The sequence below is a fragment of the Vigna umbellata genome, chromosome 9, assembly GCF_029865625.1.
Source record: "Vigna umbellata cultivar VRB3 chromosome 9, Vumbellata_1.0, whole genome shotgun sequence".
Taxonomy (NCBI): Eukaryota; Viridiplantae; Streptophyta; class Magnoliopsida; order Fabales; family Fabaceae; genus Vigna; species Vigna umbellata.
In genome coordinates this window covers 12,221,991-12,239,968 of record NC_142173.1, presented here as the reverse complement: position 1 = coordinate 12,239,968, position 17,978 = coordinate 12,221,991, and the positions used below count along the sequence as shown (strand labels likewise).

Below are 17,978 nucleotides of genomic sequence, written 5' to 3'. Positions count from 1 at the left end.
GGAGATTCTTCTTGATACTTTTCAACACGTGATAGAGTTATTATGGTCGTTCGTCATCATCTGATTGTTGCCGCTCGCCGTTCGTCCTCATCTGGTTATTGCCGCTCGTCTTATCGCTCGACAGGTACGATCGTCATCGTGCCTGTCGATCGTTCCGCTCGACAGGAACGCTCGTCATCGTGACTGTCGCTCTCAATGATCGACAGGAACGCTCGTCCTCGTGACTGTCGCTCACGCTGCTCGACAGGAACGCTCGTCCTCGTGACTGTCGCTCACACTGCTCGACAGGAACGCTCGTCCGAGTGCCTGTCGCTCACACGCTCGTCCTTTGCTCTGTCGTTCGTTTTTTGTTTTCGTTTGACTTCTTTGTATTGATCGTTCCCTTTTAGGACGTTCGGTCTAGGAAGCCTTTCTTTTCTTTTCTTCGTGTATATATATTCCTTTACCTTGTTGTATTTTCTAATTTCAATTTTCCTCAATACAAATTCTTTTCTTCTTTGTTCTCTGGTTCTCTTTCTCCCTTTTCTCTGTTTTCTTACATGGTATCAGTAGACAAATACTTTTCTCATGGCTTTCTCCAATTCTACCACTGATTATCTTTCCAACCCTGCCAACCCTCTGTTTCTGCATCCCGGTGAGAATCCCGCTCTTATTCTTGTTACTCCTCTTCTTTCTGACAACAACTATCAACAATGGCGCCATGATATGCTCGTTGCTCTGGAAACCAAGAATAAAGAAAAATTCGTTCTTGGCACTATTCCTTGCCCTGCTGCTGATGATATTCTTCACGAAGCCTGGAAACGTTGTAACAAGATGGTGATTTCATGGCTGACACGATCCATGACGCTCCCTATTAAACAATCTGTTATGTGGATGGAATCTGCCTATGAAATCTGGATTGATCTTCTTCAACGCTTTTCTCATGGTGACAAGTTTCGTATTGCTGATCTTCAAGAAGCCATTCATTCTTGCAAACAAGGTGATTCCACTGTATCTCAGTATTATACTCGTCTTCAAATAATTTGGAAAGAGCTTTCTCTATATCAAACCATTCTTGTATGTACCTGCCATTCTCCTGGCAATTGTGGATTGTTAATCAAGATTCAACAAGATCGTAATGATGATTCTGTAATCAAGTTTCTCCGTGGGTTAAATGATGAATTCTCTTCTGTACGTTCTCAAATCATGCTAATGGAACCCATGCCAAATCTTACCAAAACCTTTTCTTTGATTCTTCAACAAGAACGTGAATTTCATAATTCGTCTTCACAAACTCCACAAGATTCTATGGCCAATTTCAATTCTTACGATCCTCAACACAAACCTTATAAAACTGATCGTTCTGGTACTTTTTCTGGTCGTGGACGAGGACGTAATATTAAATTTGGTGGTCGTTCTAAGTACTGTGATCATTGCAAAAGAACTAATCATACTTCTGATAATTGCTGGTTCAAATATGGTCTTCCTCAAGGTTATAAACCCGTCATCAAACCTCATTTAGCTATCTCCAATTCTTCTGCCAACATGACTAATGGTGATTCACACACCCCTACTGATACTTCTACTGATGATTCTTCTGCTGATAAAACTCAACCTCAATACACTTTTTCTCAAGATCAGTATAACGCCATTCTTGGTTTATTGAAACAATCTCAATCTCCTACTACTAAGGAGGCCAGTGTTAATCAATGCACTCCACAATCATCAGGTTCTTTTTCTTCATTTAATATTTCTTCTTGGATTATAGATAGTGGCGCTACTGATCATATATGTTCTTCTAAATTTCTTTTTCATTCCTTACATCCCATTACTCCTATTTCCATACGTTTACCAAATCACAGTTTTGTTACTGCTGAATTTTCTGGCACTGTTATTTTAGGCAATTTGATTTTACATAATACTCTTTTTGTTCCTAACTTCTCTGTTCATCTTATTTCTATTTCAAAATTATTACATTCAAATAATTTCTTCATTGTTTTTCATCAAGATAACTGTCTCATTGTGCAGATGGATACTTACCAGATGATTGGAGTAGCTAAGAAATACAAGGGCCTTTTTTATCTTCTTAGTAATAATGTCACAACTACTTCTGAATTGAATATTTCTCATTCTGCCTTTCATAACAGTTCTAATGATTCCTGTAATTTGTGGCATATGAAACTTGGACATCCTTCAAATAAAGTTCTTCAAATTTTAGCCTCTCAATATACTGATATTTCCTTTCAATCTTTTGATGCTTGTGACGCCTGTGCTTTTGCTAAACAAAAACGTCTTCAATTTTCTGTTAGCAAAACTAAATCTTCTTGTTTCTTTCATCTAATTCATGTTGATATTTGGGGTCCCCTCTCTATTTCTTCTATTGATGGATACAAATATTTTTTAACTATAGTTGATGACTATAGCCGTTTTACATGGATCCTTCTTTTAAAACAAAAATCTGATGTTAAAAACTTACTTCCAACATTTATTCTCTTAACTGAAAATCAGTTTTCATGTAAACTTAAAATTCTAAGGTCTGACAATGGCAAAGAATTTTTTCTTAATGACTTTTACTCTACTAAAGGTATTTTTCATGAAACCTCTTGTGTTGCTACTCCTCAACAAAATGACATTGTTGAAAGGAAGCATCAACATATTCTTAATGTTTGTCGTTCTTTACTTTTTCAGTCTAAAGTTCCTAATATTTTCTGGTCCTATGCTGTCAAACTTGCCATTCACATCATTAATAGACTTCCAACACCTTTTCATCATAATCAATCTCCTTATGAATTAGTTCATTCCATCAAACCTGATTTTTCAAATCTAAAAGTTTTTGGCTGTTTATCTTACTCCAGCTCTGCCACTGCAGGACGTACAAAACTTGATTGCAGAAGCAATAAATGTATTTTTCTTGGATATAAATCTGGAACCAAAGGGTTTGTACTGTATGATCTGTATTCACACTCAATTATCGTTTCTCGAAATATGATTTTTCATGAAAATATTTTTCCCTATAAAAATTGTTATACTTCCCCTTCCTCTCCTACAAATGATGATAATTCTGATGTTATTCTCTTTGATTTTCCTACTGTTCTACCTTTTTCCACTGCTCCAAATCATTCTCCTTGTAACATTTCTCACCCCACTGATAATATCATTACTCCTACTGTTGAACAACGAATCTCTCTTAGAAATAAAACTCGACCTAAATATCTAGATCACTATTACTGTGGTACCACTTCTGCTATTCAACCAATTCATACTACCCCATATCCCATGCATTTGTTTCTTTCTTATAATAATTGTTCCTCTAACCACACTTCTTTTTGTCATAATATTTCTGCTCAAGTTGAACCTTCTTCTTTTAAAGAAGCTAGCAAGTTTGAATGTTGGCAACAGGCTATGAATTCTGAACTTGCTGCCCTTGAAAGAAATCAGACATGGACTTTGGTTAATCTTCCTATTGGAAAGAAACCTATCAGTTGTCGTTGGGTATATCGTATTAAACACAAACCGGATGGCTCTATTGATAGATATAAAGCTCGTTTAGTGGCAAGAGGCTTCACTCAAACTGAAGGATTGGATTACTATGAAACTTTTTCACCTGTTGTTAAAATCACTACTGTTCGACTCGTTCTTGCTCTTGCTGCCATCAATAAATGGTTTCTCCATCAATTGGATGTCGACAATGCTTTTCTTCATGGTGATTTATCTGAAGAGATATACATGAGGCCTCCTCCTGGTCTTCGTTCTTCTGCTCCCAATCTTGTCTGCAAACTTAACAAGTCTCTTTATGGTTTAAAACAAGCCAGCAGGAACTGGAATCATAAACTCACATATGAGTTGTTTTCTCTTGGTTTTAAACAAAGCACTGCTGACCACTCTCTTTTTATCAAACATTCTCCTACTGCTATCACTGTTCTTCTGGTATACGTTGATGATATACTTCTTTCTGGAAATAACCTATTTGAAATCACCAATGTCAAAGATCATCTAAACAACAAGTTTCACATCAAAAATCTTGGAGATCTCAAATTTTTTCTGGGTTTTGAAATTGCTAGATCTCAAGCTGGGATATGTATTAATCAAAGAAAATATTGTCTTGAATTAATCTCTTAAGCTGGTATGTTAGGTTGTAAACCTGCTTCTACTCCTGCTGATCCTTCCATCAAACTTCATGCTGATGAAGGCACTCTTCTTACTGATCCTTTTTCTTATCGCCGTCTCATTGGTCGTCTTCTTTATCTCACTCATACACGGCCCGACATTACCTTTGCTGTTCAACAACTCAGTCAGTTTATCTCCACTCCTCGCCAACCTCACATGCAACAAGCCATGAGAATTATTAGATATTTAAAGAATGCTCCCGGTTCTGGTCTTTTATATGCTGCTAATAATTCCTTCCGCGTTCACGCATATTCTGACTCTGATTGGGCTACCTGTGCTACCACTAGAAGATCCATCTCTGGTTTTTGCGTTTTTCTTGGCACTGCTCTTATCTCCTGGAAATCAAAGAAACAAACCACCGTTTCCAAATCTTCTTCTGAAGCTGAATACAGGTCTTTGGCTTCATTAACCTGTGAATTACAATGGCTGCAATATCTTTTACAAGATTTGCATATATCGTGCCCGACACCTTATTCTGTTTACTGTGACAACAACTCTACCATTCACATTGCCAAGAATCCCACCTTTCATGAACGAACAAAGCACATTGATATAGACTGTCATGTCACTCGACAAAAGCTTCAAGATGGTCTCATCAAACTTCTGCATGTTTCCTCTACCAGTCAAGTTGCAGATGTTTTCACTAAATCTCTTTATCCTTCTCCTTTCAATATGGTTACTTTCAAGCTAAACATCACTAGTACAAGCAGGAGAAAAGACAGCGGTTGTTTTTCATTATAGGCACCGGTTCTCGAACAGAGGCATATGCAGACGAGGCAAAAGGTGTACCACTTTTGGCCTCGGTTTGAACCGAGGCATAAAGAGAGGCGATTTGGCATCAGTTCATCTACAACCGAGGCCGTATGTTCCACCTACTGCATCGGTTGTAGTCTGAACCGAGGCAGTAGAGGTTTTTTTTTTATTGCACCCTACTGCCTCGGTTGTCATCTGAACCGAGGCAGTAGAGGTCTTTTTCTTTTTACGCAGTCCTTTCGGCCTCTGTTGTGGTCATAACCGAGATCATTGCACTCTACTGCTTCGGTTATACTCTGAACCGAGGCAGTAGAGTTCTTTTTTTTTTTTTACGCAGTACTTTCGGCCTCGGTTGTGGTTATAACCGAGGCATATATCGCTTTTCTACCTCGGTTGTGACACCAACCGAGGCATATATCACTGTTTTTTTTTTTAAAATGAGGTATGTTTCTGCGACATTCCCAACAACAGAAACAGACCTGCATATATATTTACAGCCAGAACAGTCGAAAATAATCCAGAAACGTATATTTTGAATGAAAATTATAATAAAACATAAATACATTCAATTGAATCATAAATCAACTTCTTATAAGCATAAATCAATCAAATTATAATCCTAAATCAAATTTGAAGCATAAATAAAACTGAATGTACAATGTTAAACTAATAATAATGTAGAAAAACATCAAACAACTTAGAAACATAAACTTAGAACTTAGTATATCTTAATATCTAGTATATACTATTATATAAATGAATTACATATTTAGCCAGTGCTTTCCTCACAAGTTGAAGTGACTTCTCCGGAATTGGAGCAGTCCTATTGAATTTCTGCATAAAATGCAATGATTTAACTTAGTGTATTTGAAATCTAAACTATAGGGAAAATAAAATTGAAACCTAAATAATACCGTTTCCCATCCACTGGTGTAATGTGCACGAATAATGGTCATCATCCAAAACATGACGTAGTAACCACATTCATATGACCCCGTTTGTATATTACACTACAATATATCATCATAATTATAAAATATTAAGTAACATCAATTGAATGGAACCAAATGTAAATGAGTATGGACTAAAATACCAAACCTTAAGGGCAACCCATGCAAGCTTTTTAGCTGTAGCAGTAGATCTCCCAGATAACATCATATGTGTTGCAAGGGAACTATTAAAAGCAATTCCTTTAGCATACATTTATATATAAAAAAAGTAGAAACATTGAGATTCTTACCAATCTACTACATGTCTAAGAGAGCTGGGAGGAGACTTCTGCAATGAACAAAACCAGACAGCAGTGTTCTCCGGTATGGAGATCACAAGTAGCTGCCAATGACACCTGAAATTGGTAATAACTTATGAATCATATACCAAAATTAATAAATGAATGTGTTGAAGTTAACAAACTTCACTTACCCATGTATATAAGGGAGAAAATATATCTCCTTCCCCATTCCAAAACAGGTGCTGATGTATGTCTGGATATCATCAAATTTATTTCTTTCATGAGTCATAGAGGGGTCAATGAACCCATATACATCGTTGAACCCCTTCTTGTTACTAACATCAGACATATACCTAAAATGAAGAAATAATATGATATAAGTAAGTTGATAAAATAGAATTGTATAAAAAAGTTTTCATAAACTTACATCATCCACAGCTGAATGAGTGTAATATTAATTTCTTCTCTACCCGACGCAAGCTCCCTAACATCTTGATGATGCAAGTACAATGGGATCTGAGTTTCTCTTCCAAATGTAGTAGAATCCCAGTGTACATTCATCGGCACATTTGAAATGATTTTAGCGAGCTCGTCTAACGCACCAAGAGGGTCATCCTCAGATAAATGAGTCTTCTTCGGTGGAGGACTTCCCTCTTTACCTATCTGCTGTTAAATGCAAAAATGGTTATGTTATAACGTCAATTAGAAGTAAATATTAAAATTGAGAAGTATATAGTACAAGTGTTTACCGGGGGATTAGATACATCACCAACCAAATGTCTAGGCCAGGCGACAAAGGACTTAAATGCTTCTTCCACAGTGAAGAACTCATCTGTAGGCACAGGAAGAACGGCATCCGCTATGACAACTTCATCCACCGTGACCTTGACCTCATCTTCTGAAAGTTGTACACCATGCACTAAAGTGGCCGTCTCATAAACTGTACCACGAGCCACTAGCACGGTCCCAGTATCAGAAAGAATAAATAACTGACATGGACGAGTTTCATCCATGTCGTCCCCTGGGGCACCGGAAGCTGAACAACTTCCTTTACCACTTCTACCTGTCAAATTAAATGTTAGGTTATGCAAAAAGTAAATTAGTTACCAAAAATAAATAAGTTTACCTGTAGGGGGCACAACATGTTCCGCTACAGGAGATGGCGGAGGACGATTGCCATAATCCTCATAATGCTGCTGGAACTGGCGCGCAACCATTTCAGCAACTTCATCATACAACTCTGCTCGAACCTTCTTTGTGATCTCCTGCGTCATCTCTTTTCTTATTTCCTCCTTCATCTTTTCGTATGAATATGGACGCGAGGAAGACCCAAAAAACTGTCGTATGCCTATGTCAGTCCCAGCACCACGCACTCGTCCTGGGTGCTCAGGTCGTCCAATAGCTGTGGCAAGAATATCTTGACGACCTTCTTGTGTGAATTGACCTTGGGAGCTTTGCTCAACCAAGGAGTCCTGTCACATAACAAAAGTTCAAAATCATTAGAAAAATCTATGTAATATATATAACAAAATTAATGTAAAAATATAAGGAATGACATCTTACAATTCTTTCAGATATTTCTCTGGCAGACTCGGAAGTGTAGGAGCCCGATGGTCTTATACGGGCTAACTTCCACTTCTCGTGCCGAGATGGTGGTGAAGGAGGAGGAGGAGGGTCACAACCCTCAGAAAGTGGAAGTCTGCTATCTGACTTCTGCTTCATTATTTTTTCTTCAAGCTTCCTATATCCACCACGAGACAGTATGTGTGGATTTTTATTCTGAGCGCTTATTCCCTGTGCTTTTGACCTTTTTTCCTGTGACAATATGAAACAATTGTCATAATATAGAACTATGAATGATGAATTGAATGATTTTACTGTACTTACCTGCCACGCCTCGGATGAACGAAGCTCTACAAACTGACGCCATGTTGCTTCGTCAATTGCTGAATATTTGGAACATGGATTTTCATTACTTTTTGGTCCAAATATATATCTAGACGTCAATTTTGTCTTAAACCCTCGAAATCTTTCTGCAATTGCAGATAAACACTTATTCCTTAAGCTCTCGATGTTTGGCATATCAAATGTTATCTGCAACAAAGAAAGTAATAACCTTATATCAATACAGATTTATCAATATAATGAATATAGAAGATGGAGCAATATTGCTTAACTTACCAATAGATCTTGCCAGATGAGATTCGATCAGCCTCAGAAACATGGTCAAAGGATGGAGTAAGTATAGAGATACGATCACGTGCCAATACTCCAAGGTAAGACCTAAATACATCTGCATTTGGGCCAGATGCAACTCCAGTGACCACGTCAATAATGATAGGTGTCCTCTCACCTGCATTTCTTCTAAGTATAAGCTGTCGTAACCTCGTTGCTCCTCTCGTCCGTCTAGAAGTGGTGGGGACTTCATCGCCTGACGAATGAGGTGACTCAGCCATATATCTGTCACAATAAATAAGATGATATAAATAAAGCACTTATAAAATAACATATTTTTAACAATTGCCATAAATATTTACACAAACATGAAATTCATACATAATCATATGGATTGGTCATATATATATTCCCTCATTGTGATCTTCTCGTATTGCTTGTATGTCATCAATTAGAGGGTCGTCATCCAAATTTATTGTCGTTTTAAATGGATGGCTGTCAGCGATATGAAGATTACTTATATTCTCTTCTTTATCTTCAATTTGCCTTTTTCCTTGGAGAGCAACATACCAATGGTCAGACGCAGGATCTTTGACATAAAAAACCTGACTTGCTTGATATGCCATGATGAACGGTTCGTCTCTATAACCAACCTTTCGAAAATCAACAAGTGTCATACCAGATTCATCTATTTTGACACCACTCTTATTGTCTACCCACTTACATTTGAAGAGTGCAACGGAAAACTTAGTGTAATCAACTTCAAATATCTCTTCAATTCTACCATAGTATCTCATGGATCCAACTATAGGATTTTGATCTTTGGATGTTGAAAACTGTAGCGACTCAGCTTCTAGACTGACGCCACTATTTTGTACTGTGCTTTTATCATCCAAAGTCTTTGTATAGAATGTGCAATTATTAATTTCGTAGCCTGTACATACAACATCAAACTTCAAGCCATTTGCTAACCACAACAAAGTCTCAGAGGACCGTGATTCTTTCGAAACTTCAGATTTGAACCAGGACAAGAATGTTCTGTTATGCTCCATCAACTGCCATTTCTCTGATTGTCGTGGATAGTTGTCCCTTACAACGGCTTTGTGTGCTTCCAAAAATGGGATCACTTCATCTGTGTTGTTTAATATGTACAAATGTGCTTGCATCAATTCTTCACGACTTTTCGTCACCACATTCACACCTCGGATGCTTTTACTTGTAGAATATCTACTCAACCATGATGTCCGAGGGACTCCTATCGGATTTGCTTTAGTCATATACTCAGAGCAAAACTCAATACTTTCTTCAGCAATATATCTTTCAATCATCGAACCTTCTGGACGATATTGATTTTTGACGTACCCTTTCAAAATCTTCATATAACGCTCAATAGGATACATCCATCTTAAGTATACTGGTCCACACAACTTTATTTCTCTGACCAAATGAACAAGTAAATGCACCATGATGTCAAAAAAGGATGGAGGGAAAAACATTTCTAGTTGACACAAGATGATGATAATTTCGCTTTGAAGTTCATCTAACTTTGTAGGATCGATGACTTTACTACAAATTGACGAGAAAAATGAGCACAATCGAGTTATGGTCAGCCTAACTTTTTTGGGCAAAATTCCACGAATTGCCACTGGTAACAACTGTTGCATTAAGACGTGGCAATCGTGAGACTTCAGTCCAACAAGCTTTAAGTCCTGCATTGACACTAAGCTCTTGAATTTGAAGAGTATCCTTGTGGTACCTTGATACTCTTTAAACAAAGACAAAAACTTATCTTCTCTTGTTTGGACATTGTGTAACATGCAGGGGGCAAATAAGTACGTTTACCAATCTCTCTTGGTGCCAACTCTTCTCGGATCTTCATGTCAACCAAATCCAAACGCGCATTCACTCCATCTTTTGTTTTTCCCTGGATGTTTAGTAGTGTACCAATCAAGCTATCACAGACATTTTTCTCAACATGCATGACATCTATGCAATGTCTAACATCTAACTTGACCAATATGGAAGATCAAAGAATATTGATTTCTTCTTCCAAGGGGTCGTTACAGAAGACTTCTTCGACGTTTTCCCAAATATATGATGTACTTTATTAACTTTCTCAGCAACTTCAAGTCCAGTAAGTGGAATGGGTGCATTGTCTTTCTCTTGTTCTCCATTGAATGCTTTCTTTAACCTTCGATATGGATGATTAGATTGTAAAAATCGCCGATGACGCATATACACGGTCTTCCTTCCGTGTTTTAATTGTTGAGCTGCAGTGTTTTCTTCACATATAGGACATGCTTTATGACCCTTCACACTGTACCCCGACAAATTACCGTAAGCTGGGAAGTCATTAATGGTGCAAAATAACATGGCATGCATCATGAAAGTTTCTGAAGCAAAGGCATCAAATATTTCAACCCCATCAACCCACAACAACTTCAAGTCTTCAACTAGTGGCCTTAGATAAACATCAATGTCATTTCCAGGCTGCTTTGGACCAGATATCAACATTGACAACATCATGTACTTTCTTTTCATGCACAATCCAGGAGATAAGTTGTAAATTATCAGTATAACGGGCCAACAACTGTGATTGGTACTTAAATTACCAAATGGATTCATTCCATCAGTAGCTAAGCCAAACCTAAGATTTCTACATTCTTCACCAAATTGGGGGAATTCTTGATCAATAATTTTCCATTGCTTTGAATCAGCTGGATGACGAAGCAGCCCATCAGTTGTTCTCTCATCTGCATGCCATCTTAGGTTTTTAGCGTCTTTGGGATTCGCGAACAAACGCTTAAGTCTGGCAACTAGTGGAAGGTATCAAACTACTTTCAAAGCAGAACCATTCTTTTCTGTGTGACCACCATCTTCACCGTTGTTTTTTGACTTGTATCGTGATAACCCACACTTTGGACACTTTATCAAAACTTCATTTTCATTCCTATATAATATGCAATCATTCGGACATGCATGTATCCGTTTATATTCCATACCCATCGGACAAAGAATTTTTTTTGCATCATAATTACGATTGGGTAACGTATTTCCATCTGGCAGCATTTCATTCAACAACGACAACAATTCTGTAAAACTCTTATCACTCCATCCATTGCTCGCCTTTAAATTCATGAGCCTTAACACCGCTGACAACCGTGTGAACTTAGTTGAACCCGCATACAAAGGAGTCTCCGCATCAGTGGACATCGTTTCATACACATGTGCTTGGGCAAAAGCTTCTGCACCAACATCGCGGATCATGTCCTCTAAGTTGTCTTCTTCTGCTTGATCTTCCATATCCATTGTGGAATCATAAACATTTTCAGTTTGAGAGACAGTTGGAAAGTCTGTTAATTCGCCATGCCATATCCATGTTGTATAACTTCGTATGAAACCATCACAGATAAGATGTTCCCTAATATCACTTGCGTTCAACTTCTTCCCATTCAAACAGTTCACACATGGACATCTGAACTTCACTTCATTATCATCACTTGTACTCGCATTACGTCGCGCAAACTCTATAAATTCTTCTACCCCTCTCTCGTACTCAGTGCTGATGCGTGGTAAATTAATCCACCCTCTATCCGTACGCATCTTTACTGAAAATGTTTACACAATTTCAATCATCTTGAATGATCACTTTGATCGTGTTTGTATTCAAGGTGTGACCCTATCCCATTCAAGAAGATTCACTTTTTTTAGTTTATTAAACATATCAATTTTTAACAACATATCTCATATTTCACGAAATTTTGCCAGCATTTCGCATTGGTCTTCAGGTTACACGAAATGAAAGTGATTATAAATCACAATCAAATATGCACCCGAAGATCAATACAAAACACACCGACAAATTTTCGTGAAATTTAAGAAATGTATATTAAAATTGATATGTTATAATAAACTATGAAAAAGTTATTACTCTTCTTAAACTGTCCAACCGGACAATTCAAGATTCAATACTGTAAATTATTATTACCATCTCCTCTATTTTCATTTGTAAAAAGTATGTTTGTTCAAAAAATCTGGAGATAGTAAATAATTTTTGTATTGAATCTCAAACGGGAAACTAAGGCTAATTCACAACAACAATATATATTGAAGCAAACAAATAATTACATACGGAACATGTAATATATTCAACCAAACAATATATTCAACCAAAATTGCTTATCGTTATACTTGAATGTAGCATTAAAAAAACTAAAATGAAGGTTGTGTTACAAAACGATGTCTTTTATTTTACTTATTTATTTAGCTAACAATTGATGTGTTACAAAACCATTTGTTTTAGTCCAAATCAAAATATTCTAACTACTTAATTTCGTTGTCACTATAAAAGTAATAATAAATTTTAAAAACAAAATAATTATACTGTTTGATTATAAACAATCACTCACATTATTATTTAAGGAAACACGTTTCTCTTTTATATTATCTTTTTAAGGGTGGTTATATATTTTGACACTCACTAAACAAAAAATACCAACTTAATAATTCTAAATAATTATATTTATTTTATATTTAACTTAAAATTTTAACATACATTATCTTTCTTTCTTGTCCAAAAGTGAACACCGTATAATGCAAGAACCAGTGCCCAAAAGATCTAGTGATTTTAGTTTTAAACTTGCCATACAACTTACAACAGTTAAGCTGTAGTTATTTGCCACATTTATATTTAAAAGTTTGTATCTTGTTCAACTCCACTTTTTTTCCTTTTGACGTATTGGTAGCTTTCATTTTGCTTTTCTTTTTGTTTAATAAGACAGATTGCTCTTGTATTTTAGTTTTTTTTGTGTACTGTAGTCCTATTTGGAGAAACTTGTCCATAAACACCTTTATGAGAGAAAAATAAGAAGGAAAAATGATATTAGCTTCTCAAAAAGTTGAAATTAACTTAGCTATGAATTAAAACATAAGATTTTGAAGAAACTAAGTTAAATATCTTCTACAATTGAGCTTGTACATAAACTAATTTTAATTTATGGAAAAGCTAATTTGATTTTTCTTTCTTTTTTTTTTCTGTCCTAAAAATCTTTATATTGAAGATTTTCCAAGCAAACCCAATATCTTAGTTATTTGCAGACCACACTTCAGTTTACTTTATGCTATCATTGCTCTGTCAAACGTTGGGTTCTAAGAATTCTCCCTTCCTTTCTAACAATTACAGTTAAGGTTGTGATTTTGATATATTTTGTGTTATGATACTGTGCTGTCTTTGGATTTCCATAACCAGTGGCTGGAACCACCACTAGTAAAAAATTGGGCTTTTACAGCGCACATTATGCCACGGTTCAACAGAAACCGCAGCATAATGGTGCGCGGTGGCAGTTTTGTAAATAAAACGAACATATATGCCGCGGTTCTCTGGACAACCGCGGCATATACTCCAGTCAACCATTGCCTTTGACGCCACGTATGAATAAAAAATTAAATAACAGAGTATATGTCGCGGTTCTCTGGACAACCGCGGCATATACCCCTGACAATTTATTGCAGGTGCTGACTGGGTCAGAGAATTTGAAAAGTTACAAGGGTATATGCCGCGGTTCTATGGACAACCGCGGCATATACCCCCTGTAACTTCTCAACTTCTCTGCCAGTCAGAGAATTTCAGAAGTTACAGGGGGTATATGCCGCGGTTCTTCAGAGACCCGCGGCATATACCCCCTGTAACTTCTGAAATTCCCCAGAAGGCAGTTGGGGAGGCAGTTGTGTGCAGCACGTTACAGGGGTATATGCCGCGGTTCTACGAGCAACCGCGACATATTCGCTTATCTGAAATTAGTTTAATATATATTTGAAATTTTTCGATGTATATGCCGCGGTTCAGCGGGCAACCGCGGCATATAGTTTGAAAATAATTTCAAAAATGCCATTTAGGATAATTTTTTAAATTAGTATATGCCGCGGTTGGGAGTTAAACCGCGGCATAAACCCCTTATATACCGCGGTTAAGTAGTGAACCGCGGTAGATTCCCCAGTCAGAGTTAAAAAACAAAACGTTGGAACAGTGTCGTCTTCTTCATCGCGCGCAGCTCTGTTTTCGCGTTTTTCTTCTCCTCCGAAAGCCATCTCAGGTATGCGTTTTTGCACCGTTTAAACTTGAAATTATTCGGTCCTTTCTCATTTGTGTCGCGTTTGAAACAGTTTTTGCCGATCAAAAGGGTTTGAAACTCGTCATTCCCTCTCCGCTGCGACTTTGCATCAGTTTCCGCCGTTCCTCTTCCAGGTATTTATGCCCTTTTGCATTCTTAACGTGATTTCTTCATTAGTTTTTGGATAATGCTACAGTTTTGATAATGTATGAAGTTTCTATAGTTTTGGTAGTGTATGGTATAATTTTTGGTTTAATTTTGATAATGCATGAAATTGTTATAGTTTTGGTAATGTATGGTGTGGTTTTTGCTATAGTTGTGGTAATGTGTGTTGTTGTATTATTTATGTAATATTTAGGAATATGGATCGAAATTGGATTAATTTACCACGTATTAGTGCTGAGTACGAGAGAGGTGTAGAGGAATTTATACAATTTGCGCAACGTAATGAGAGGGGAGAACTGATGATGAAGTGAAGTTTAGATGTCCTTGTGTGAACTGTTTGAATGGGAGAAAGTTGAACGCAACTCAAATTAGAGAACATCTTATATGTGATGGTTTTCTAAGATGCTATACAACATGGATCTGGCACGGCGAAGAAATGGATTTTCCTACTGACTCTCAAAGTGTAAATGTTACTGATTCCACCATGGAAGAAGATCGACCGATGAAGACAAATTGGATGACATGATCCGCGATGTTGGAGCAGAAAATTTTGCCAAAGCTCATGTGTATGAGACGATGTCGACTGATGCAGAAACACCTTTGTATGTCGGTTCAACTAAGTTCACACGTTTATCAGCGGTGTTAAGGCTCATGAATTTGAAGGCGAGCAATGGATGGACTGATAAGAGTTTTACAGAACTGTTGACGTTGTTGAATGAAATGTTGCCAGATGGAAATACACTGCCCACTCGTAATTATGATGCGAAGAAAATTCTTTGTCCAATGGGTATGGAGTATAAAAGGATACATGCTTGTCCCAATGACTGCATTTTGTATAGGAAAGAGTTTGAATTTTTGACAAAGTGTCCAAAATGTGGTTATCACGATACAAGTCAAAAAACAATAGTGAAGATAATGGTCAGATAGAAAAAAATGGATCTGCTTTGAAAGTAGTTTGGTACCTTCCAATAGTGCCCAGACTTAAGCGTTTGTTTGCGAATCCCAAAGATGCTAAAAATCTTAGATGGCATGCAGATGAGAGAAAAATTGACGGGCTGCTTCGTCATCCAGCTGATTCAAAGCAATGGAAAAATATTGATCGACAATTCCCCGAATTTGGTAAAGAGTGTAGAAATCTTAGGCTTGGTTTAGCCACTGATGGAATGAACCCATTTGGTAATCTGAGTACCAATCACAGTTGTTGGCCAGTTATATTGATAATTTACAACTTATCTCCTGCATTGTGCATGAAGAGGAAGTACATGATGTTATCTATGATGATATCTGGTCCAAAGCAGCCTGGAAATGACATAGATGTTTATCTAAGCCCACTAGTTGAAGACTTGAAGGTTTTGTGGGTTGATGGGGTTGAAATATTTGATGCATTCGCTTCAGAGACTTTTATGATGCGTGCAATGTTATTTTGCACCATTAATGACTTTCCTGCTTATGGTAATTTGTCAGGATACAGTGTCAAGGGTCATAAAGCGTGTCCTATATGTGAAGAAAACACTGCAGCTCATCAATTGAAACATGGAAGAAAGACGGTGTATCTGCGTCATCGGAGATTTCTAAAACGTAATCATCCATATCGAAGGTTAAAAAAAGCATTCAATGGAGATCAAGAGAGGGACGAAGCACCAAATCCACTTACTGGCCTTGAAGTTCTTCAAAAAGTTAATAAAATACATCATGTATTTGGGAAAACATCGAAGAAGTCATCTGTAACGACCCCTTGGAAGAAGAAATCAATATTCTTTGATCTTCCATATTGGTCAAAGTTAGATGTTCGACATTGCATAGATGTGATGCATGTAGAAAAGAATGTGTGTGATAGCTTGATTGGTACATTACTCAACATTCAGGGAAAGACAAAAGATGGAGTGAATGCTCGTTTGGATTTGGTTGACATGAATATCCGAGAAGAGTTGGCACCGAAGGAGATTGGTAAACGTACTTATTTGCCCCCTGCATGTTACACAATGTCTAGACAAGAGAAGATAAGTTTTTGTGTATGTTTAAAGAGTATCAAAGTACCACAAGGATACTCTTCAAATATGAAGAGTTTAGTGTCAATGCAGGACTTAAAGCTTGTTGGCATGAAGTCTCACGATTGTCACGTCTTAATGCAACAGTTGTTACCGGTGGCTATTCGTGGAATTTTGCCCAAAAATGTTAGGCACACCATAAACAGGTTGTGTTCATTTTTCTCGTCAATATGTAGTAAAGCCATCGATCCTACAAAGTTAGATGAACTTCAAGGCGAGATTGTTATCATCTTGTGTCAACTAGAGATGTTTTTCCCTCCATCTTTTTTTGACATCATGGTACATTTACTTGTTCATTTGGTTAGAGAAATCAAGTTGTGCGGACCGGTATACTTAAGATGGATGTATCCTATTGAGCGTTATATGAAGATTTTGAAAGGGTACGTTAAAAATCCATATCATCCTGAAGGTTCGATGATTGAAAGGTATATTGCTGAAGAAAGTATCGAGTTTTGTTCAGATTACATGACATCAACGAATCCAATAGGAGTTCCTCGCACAGCATGGTTGAATAAATTTTCTACAAGTAAAAGCATCCGAGGTGTCAATGTGGTGACAAAAGATCGCGAAGAATTGTTGCAAGCGCATCTTTATATATTGAACAACACAGATGAGGTGATCCCTTTTTTGGAAGCACACAAAGCCATTGTTAAGAATAAAAATCCAAGACAATCAGAGAAATGGCAATTGATGGAGCATAACAAAACATTTATGTCTTGGTTCAAATCTGAAATTGACAAAGAGCCACATTCTTCTGAAACTTTATTGTGGCTTGCAAATGGTTTGAAGTTTGATGTCGTGTGTTGTACAGGTTATGAAGTCAATAATTGCACATTCTATACGAAGACTTTGGATGATAAAAGCACAGTACAAAATAGTGGAGTCAGTTTAGAAGCTGAGTCACTTCAATTTTCCACATCAAAAGATCAATCTCCTGTACTTGGATCAATGAGATATTATGGTATAATAGAAGAGATATGGGAGGTTGATTACACCAAGTTTTCCGTTCCATTGTTCAAGTGTAAGTGGTTTGACAATAAGAGTGGTGTGAAAATAGATGACTCGGGTATGACACTGGTTGATTTTCGCAAGGTGGGTTATCGAGACGAACCGTTTATCATGGTACATCAACCATCTCAAGTTTTTTATGTCAAAGATCCTTCGTCTGACCATTGGTATGTTGCTCTTCAAGGCAAAAAACAAATTGAAGTTAACGAAGACAATCTAATTAATATTGATATTGCTGACAACCATTCATTTCAAACTACAACAAAGTTGGATGACCAATCTGTAGTTGACGATGATGTACATGCAATTCGGTCAGATCATGATGAGGGAATATACATATGA

General features: G+C 37.1%; 1 protein-coding gene across 1 annotated transcript; it reads right to left on the bottom strand.

The window, feature by feature from the left end:
* Positions 1-6,135: 6,135 nt before the first annotated feature.
* LOC148192559 (uncharacterized) lies at positions 6,136-14,392 on the bottom strand. The gene is made up of 4 exons (XM_088099232.1): positions 14,330-14,392; positions 6,558-6,796; positions 6,322-6,483; positions 6,136-6,244 (listed from the first exon to the last, which is right to left on the bottom strand). The coding sequence occupies exons 1-4, from the start codon at positions 14,390-14,392 to the stop codon at positions 6,136-6,138; spliced, it is 573 nt and encodes a 190-aa protein (XP_087955358.1).
* Between the last annotated feature and the right edge of the window lie 3,586 nt (positions 14,393-17,978).

Bases quoted from the DNA above. Each gene is read 5' to 3' on its own strand.
- LOC148192559 (XM_088099232.1), bottom strand. From the start codon at position 14,392: ATGGCTTTCGGAGGAGAAGAAAAACGCGAAAACAGAGCTGCGCGCGAT. The intron at 6,484-6,557 runs GTAAGTTTATGA...TCTTCATTTTAG, and splicing joins CTCATTCAGCTGTGGATGAT to GTATATGTCTGATGTTAGTA. The intron at 6,245-6,321 runs GTAAGTGAAGTT...TACCAATTTCAG, and splicing joins TTTCTCCCTTATATACATGG to GTGTCATTGGCAGCTACTTG.